This window comes from Siphateles boraxobius, unplaced genomic scaffold (genome assembly GCF_051911475.1).
Source record: "Siphateles boraxobius isolate OS27281-9 unplaced genomic scaffold, OSU_SipBor_1 130, whole genome shotgun sequence".
NCBI lineage: Eukaryota > Metazoa > Chordata > Actinopteri > Cypriniformes > Leuciscidae > Siphateles > Siphateles boraxobius.
The window spans coordinates 48,029,671-48,036,891 of NW_027508734.1; the positions used below are offsets into that span (position 1 = coordinate 48,029,671).

Genomic DNA, 7,221 nt, shown 5'->3' on the forward strand with positions numbered 1-7,221 from the left:
TTGGAGCGGGATTTGAGCGAAATTCATTTTACTGGTGAGAATGAGCGATACATGAGTGGAGTGCTTGCTTGGGACATGAGCAATTGAGCGGAGCGTGTTGGCATAGAGCGTAATATTTAGCGAAGCGTCACACCACTCACTTCGCTCACATCGCTCACTCTTGTTACTTATAGTAATTCATGTTCTTTTGCTGCATAGATTTATCATCTGAGAGCAAGAACGAAGAACAGTTCGACTATGAGAAGAAAGATGATTCTGTTTTGAAAGCCAAGAGGAAGAGAAAGAAGAAGCTCAAGGATAGATTGAAAATAGGGGAAGAGGTCATCCCGCTTAGAGTCCTCTCAAAGTAAGCAACAATGTGTCTTCCTTTTTTTTTTTTTGATTCTCATCAAGATTCATTAAAAAATTGTCTATTGAGTGAGACGACAAAGTGGATTTAGTCAAACTGTTATCTGCATGCTCATGAGGGATCTGTGCCCCCTGTTCAACTGTCAGGAAAGAGTGGTTGGATCTGAAGCAGGAGTACCTGACACTGCAGAAGCACTGCATGGCCCATCTGAAGCAGTCAGTCTCTCAGATGAACCTGAAGTCAGTGGAATGTGACACCGCACGGACTAAAGATAAAAACAATGTTTGTAAGTTAATTTTGTTGGTACATCTTTTCTGTGAATAAATCTTGCCATTTATTTACCCATTTATTTTCTTCCCAAAGCTTGTAAGGATACAACTAAGAAAGAGCCCTCTTCTGGCCCCAAGTTTGTGAGTGGAGTCATTGTCAAGATTAGCTATAACCAGCCCCTGCCAAGCAAGAGGTGCATCAAGGTATAGTGATAAATTATTTTAACTTGTTATCTTGCATACATCGAACATTTCTGGAAACAGGTCGATTTAGCTCAAAAGGAAATATTAATTCATTTTTATGGAAATTTTGAAAGAATCAATTTATTTGACGGCCAAACAAATGAATCATCCAGCGCTCAAGTGTAACTATTAACTCTGTAGCGGATATTAATATTAATTTCTTTGTTTGTCTTTTCTGCAGAAAAATAAATACACCACACAATTTCCCGTTCCTAGTTTAGTCTCACAATATTCATTCTCATCTTCCGATTGCCATACTCTTACATAATATCCCTTGAATCTTGTCATCCCTGAGGTAGTATTCCTTTGGGATAAATACACCCTTGTGCCAATGAATCCCACAGCGTAAGCATACGAGTATGATTCAGAGTAAATGAATCTCCACATCAATTATTAGGTCAAACCCCACAATTTCACATTTTACTTTTGAACAAATTTCTTTTCTTTGAGCACTTTAAAATATCTTCCCTCTTTCCCTGGCCAAATTATTCTGCTTTTGTAATGTTTAGCAAAAATAGTACAAAATTTTTAATTTTAAATAAGTTGTAAATTAAAATTTAAATAATGAAATGAAATAAATGAAAAAATATAGCTTTATAATCTGCAAAATAATTTGATAATTGTTTCAGCAGTCTACATTTTTGCATGGTAGAACCTAAAGTTGCTCTTCATATCTGTTATAAATGAACAATAACAATCACAACAGTCCAATTTGAACAAGCTACAACTCCCTATTTATGTTCCCCTCTTAATGAGACACTTGGGCCTGCTTCACAGATATTATCAGATCCAGCCTGGGTGGAATGGGGGAAAGGCTCACTCTCAGAGTAGCCTCCAGTGTTGGCATTACTGCCACTAGTGGTGGGATGGTGCATTGTAACGGCTGTTTCACACCGCAAGCGTGAGCGGCGCTTGAGCAGCGCGTCAGCGTAACTACATCGTCACTGCAGCTGCAGACACGCGAGAGTATTCACACTGGAAGTGTTTGTACAGTGTCACAGTAGCGGCTCCAAAGCTACATATAAGCGAACAATTATTTACAAAGACAACTATACATTTGATTTTAGAAGTTGGTAAACCATATAAATGTCAGTAAACAACAAAACAACCAAGAAAACAGCTCCAATCTTGTCGTTTCAGTCATAGCATATTTTCAATAGGTTTACAAGAATGCAAACTCCGCAGATAAAGCACACACACACACACACACAAAACCGCACACTCGGGTTTGATTTGGGTTGTGCTAGCCTATGTAGCTGTCTGTGTATTTCATAAACTAAAAGAAAGTTTTTATATAATATTTTCTGGCTATTTTACTTTAGGTTTTTTAGTTTTTTATAACACACCATACTTTCACCCAAACTGAATTTGCCTATATTCCTTGCCTTTTTTGCCTACTCTAGTTCTTGTTAAAACTCACTAGACATGCTTATTCTGTGCATTTTGGGCACTTTTTGTGTGAAATCAAATTTATTTTGTCCATCAAAAGTGTGCTTTCACTTTAATGGAGCGTGAGCCAGTGGCGGATCTAGAAAATTTTACATGGGTGGGCAAAGGGGTGGCAAGAGGTCTTGGCAGGGTGGCAGGGGCAGACGGTGGGAATCCCTATATGTGAATTGCTTTAACAAAACAAACACAAAAACAAAGTATTATTGTTTAATCATGCCCTTACACACTACAAAGGTTTTTAATTCACAACAGGAATAAGCCCAGTGCAATGTTCAAACAAAACAAAACCGTGCATCTTTTAAAAAGTAAAATTATAACAAGCAAAATGAAAATATAAAAAAACAAAGTACAATAATTGGTTCCAAGGACTTTTAGCCTTAATGGTTAGGCTCCAGCTTAATAAAAAGACAAAGACCTTGCGATATGTTTGGTATGTTTGAATGAATTTAAAATTAATTTGCCATATTTCAGATCAATATATTTGTTTTCCTTAATTTTAATTAACCCTATCTTTATTCTCATCTAAATTATAAATAATTGATTTCCGTATAAAATAATACTAGGCTACCATTAAAAACCACATTTGATTTTCTTTTTTTAATCAATGTAGAATGTGTAATTTAAAAGTACTACTGTGTGTGTGTGTGTGTGTGTGTGTGTGTGTGTGTTCTGCTGCGTGCTATTTTGGTTGGGTGAATGTTACAGTTTGACAAGAGAGTGTGAGAAAATCACAATGTTGTGTTTTATTGCGAGTGTACACAAATATATGCAAACACTTTGCAGTTTGAATTATATGTTTACGGAGTATGTTTTTGTTTCCACTGTTCATCGCGCCCGCGCTCTCTCTCTCTCTCTCTCTCTCTCTCTCTCTCTCTCTCTCTCTCTCTCTCTCTCTCTCTCTCTCTCTCTCTCTCTCTCTCTCTCTCTCTCTCTCTCTCTCTCTCTCACGCACACACACAGTTCGATCGCGCCCACACACGCACACACACAGTTCGATCGCGCCCGCGCCTCTCCCTCTCTCTCGCGCGCGTACACACACAGTTCAGCATTGCAATATTGACCCCGCAGTCTGTTCAATATGCTGCGTTCAGACCAAACGCCAATTGGGCGAATTTTATCGCTATTTAGAGTTTTATTTATTTTTATACCGTGTATTCTACGTGTAAATTCGTGCACCGAACCGATTCGGTTCAATACGAGTACATGTACCGTTCCACCCCTACCTTGTATTACATTACACTGTAGGTCCATGTAGCTAATAATAGCCTATAACAAATATAAAATCAGAAAGATGTATCACATGCACACACACCAGTTATGTTTAGACTACTTAATATAATAATCCTAATTGTAGGCTATTTGTTATTTCCCCAGTTGTAACCTGGTTTCATTGCTGTGATATCTGAGAGGAATTGGATTTGCCTAGCTAATCAAATGATCGATCTCCTAACTGGCACTGTATTGTGTGTTGTAACATAACGGCGACCATCAGTAAACGTATGTTTTTGATACAAACAATTTATATTTTTTAGTAAGCTGTTCTTGTCTTTACAAAAATCAAAATTAGGCTAATCAAAGGGAAGAGTGCTCTTACAAATCACGAGGGAGCGATTTGACCGCTGATTTTGGCTAACGTAATAGACTCGCTGTTTTTGCTGATGCTGGGTCGTCTTTAGCATACACTGCATTCATTAAAAATGTAACTGTTAAACGTGTGTTAAACTACACCTGGGGAAACTCACTTCACCTTCAGAGGCTCTGGGGCAGCTCAGTCTCTCCAGTCGGGTTGCAGGGCCACCGCACCGCAGCAGACTCGCTGTGTGTGTGTGTGTGAGAGCCAGAATGAGCGAACGCCGCTCTGCACGTTTGAATCAGGGACGTACTAAGTATTTGAGGGGGAGGGGCTTTAATAAAAATTTAATTGTTTAATTTTGGTAAATGTATCGTTTAGTTCACTGTTTTGAGAAGCTTGCGAGTTGATTTTACAAGTACATTATTTGGATCATCAAAGTTAGGGGGGCAGCTGGGGGGGCAAGGCTCTAGAGTGGGGGGGCACCTGCCCCCCCTTGCCCCCCAGTAGATCCGCCCCTGGCGTGAGCAGCGCAGCAAAAATAGACTCGGCGCCGAATCCCCCGTTTCACTGCTGCTCACGTGACGCTCCTGCTTGACGCTCACGCGCTGCTCCTGCTCGCAGTGTGAATGCACTCATTGATTAACATGCAAGCCGAAAAAAATACGCGCTGCTCACGTGCCGCTGACACTTGCGGTGTGAAGCGGCCGTAACTGTCTCATGGATAACAGTGGTCATTCTGGTGTCTTCAATTGATAACTATTTTGGTCCCGCGGCCCACAGGTGAAAAACGTAATTTTTTTTGCGGCCCTCCAGGGGGCACCTATTAAGAATAGGTGGCTTAGATGATATTGTGTCTCGAATGATGTCGCTAGTTTCACAAGAGAGAGGTCAAATGTTAATTTCCAGAAAGGTAATTTGTCTCATCAGGGAGTGGTCGTTCCTCAAGTAGACTGCCTGGCATTTATCTAATTTCTTAAGTCTTACACCACTACCTCATGCGGGATGGGAAAATGGCTTCTTAAAGACAGCTGTCTGAAGGAGAAAGTTTCTTAGGCAATGACTTTTCAGTGTCTCCTTATATAGCGGGAAGAACTGCCTCCAGTTCACGGTCTTGAACGCCATTTTGGCTATTTGCGCTATTCAATAGGACTTAAGTATTTCTCTGAGAAAGGAGAATCAAACTCGACAGGGAACAAGTAATGTCATTTTTAAGAGTTGTTTCTTTTCATATGTGCAGGATTTGCTGTCTGAGCTGTCTGCTGTGGCTTATGTTGACATTCTTGATGGAGATGCGGAGGGTCATGTTCGCTTCAAGAGCCCTGAAGATGCACTGACAGTCATCACAGCCCAATCAGAATTTCAGAAGAAATACAACTGGAACCTTGAACTACTCTCAGGTTAGAAGGATTATTTTCTTCAAGCTTGATGCTTGAAAGCTTGATGTTTTGTGTGTGAACAGTGCTTGCGTGAAAACCATCATTTTCCAAGATGAGGTAAAAATAAATTCTCTATTGATGGATAAAAAGGTGATCATGAGCAGAGGTACTGGCAGAAGATTTTGGTGGACCGACAAGCAAAGCTGAACAGTCCTAGAGAAAAAAAGCGTGGAACAGAAAAGGTAACAAACTACTACTACTACAGCCTTTTACAGTAAAAATAAAGGCACTGTCACTGAGCTAAATTAGATTTTAAGTGAAAATTAAATTACTGTCTTATTTCATCAGCATCACATAATATTTGTTGTATTTCATAGCTCATTTCTAAAGCTGAGAAAATCATCATTGCTCGGACCAAGGAAGCTAGCAAGCACATCCGCTTTGATGACTAACAGTATGAGCAATAATAAAACAACAACAATAAAAAAGTGAAAAGCTATTTTAAATGACTTTGTCAATGAATTGTAAAATGTTTCTGTTATGTTTGGTGTTGTTCAGACCTATTATGTTATTATTAGAATGTTAATGAATGAGTTTCGTGTTGGAATTTCATTTCATAATGAACATGTCTGTCATATCCGCCATTATTATTTTTATATGCTTGACAGACTTTTTTGTTTTGTTTGCATGAGACATTTTTATATGCTTGACATACTTTTTTGTTATTTGCATGAGACATTTTAAGTTGTTTACATAGCTGGTTTGGAGTCTAGTGTAAAGAATGTATGTATGCAAATGTAGTGTGGCATCCTTTCTGAATGAAACAAGCAGGGTAACATACATCTCAAAATCAATCAATATAATGTTTGCATATTGGCTTTTTTAAAAATAAATAAAATGTATTTCTGAAAGCATTGGTGTTTTGGAAGAATCTCGGGACTCAGGAAGCCAGGAGTCTGGACTCTGTTATGGTGGGCAGGGGTTGTCATTGATCCAGTTCCTAATGGGCCCTCCCTTATCACAATATGCAGAACTTACGGCCATCTTTATCACCCTCCAGATAGCCGCGACCCACCACATCAAGGAGCCTCCTCACTTGTACTGTCTCAAACTATGCTCGATTCAGCTACACAGATTATTTACTTACTAGTGTGTCAAATCCCTGTCAATTAAAAGCAACCAAGACGCAAGATGATCAAAACCAAAATCCCCAACCAGTTACCCCCATAATTCGTTTTGTCCCTGTCCCAGAAAGCCAAATTCTTGCACCAGAGCACAGCTAGTCACATGCAAACACAAAACAACACCTCCATTACTAGCTGTGCTCTGGTGCAAGAACTTGGCTTTCTGGGACAGGGACAAAACCAATGTGAGAGGGGGAAAATATAGGAATAGCAATAAACATAGCCCCACAAAATCAGCAGAGCACCACATTCCATGCGTTCGTGTAAGAAAATTATCCATATTTAAAACTTTAGGCGTCAACTGCCGTCATTACGTCGTGCGTCAAGTTCATAGGGTTACTCTTTTGGCTTAAATCGATGCGTACAGCCGTCTGCCGGAAGCTAGTTATTTTAGTTGATAAAGTTTTATATATGGATATTTTTATTATACGAACGCATTGCTTCACTTCAGAAGTTTTGGGTGAACTATCCCTTTAAGAAGTTGTAAAACTAATCAATGGCACCTGATCGGCTGAGTTCCATACCTGCTTAATCTCAACGGGTTTGGAAAACTGACAAAAGCTGCATTGTTCGAGGACAGATACGACAGAGAAGACCCTCTTTTGTTCTAGAAACTTGGCCATTTGGTCTAACAAAAGTTTAAGTAAAACCTTGTGACCTTCACGCATAAATTTGTTTGATAATTAATACTTTCATTATCATGTAGGGGTAAATTTCGTAAGAAGGAAAAATAAATATTTTGACTTTCAAATAAATGTAAACAATTTATAATTGTCAA

At 39.2% G+C, this 7,221-nt stretch overlaps 1 protein-coding gene across 3 annotated transcripts in view; it reads left to right on the top strand.

Moving 5' to 3' along the window:
* The window catches only part of larp7 (La ribonucleoprotein 7, transcriptional regulator), a 29,708-nt gene extending 23,535 nt beyond the window's left edge, over positions 1–6,173 (top strand). For all 3 annotated transcript variants that reach the window (XM_077229669.1, XM_077229670.1, XM_077229668.1), the window contains 6 exons: positions 199–346; positions 496–635; positions 713–822; positions 5,121–5,280; positions 5,410–5,501; positions 5,637–6,173. In XM_077229669.1, the coding sequence (XP_077085784.1) occupies positions 199–346; positions 496–635; positions 713–822; positions 5,121–5,280; positions 5,410–5,501; positions 5,637–5,711 (725 nt within the window). In that variant the 3' untranslated portion in view covers positions 5,712–6,173. The remainder of the gene's footprint in view (positions 1–198; positions 347–495; positions 636–712; positions 823–5,120; positions 5,281–5,409; positions 5,502–5,636) is intronic.
* Positions 6,174–7,221: the final 1,048 nt, after the last annotated feature.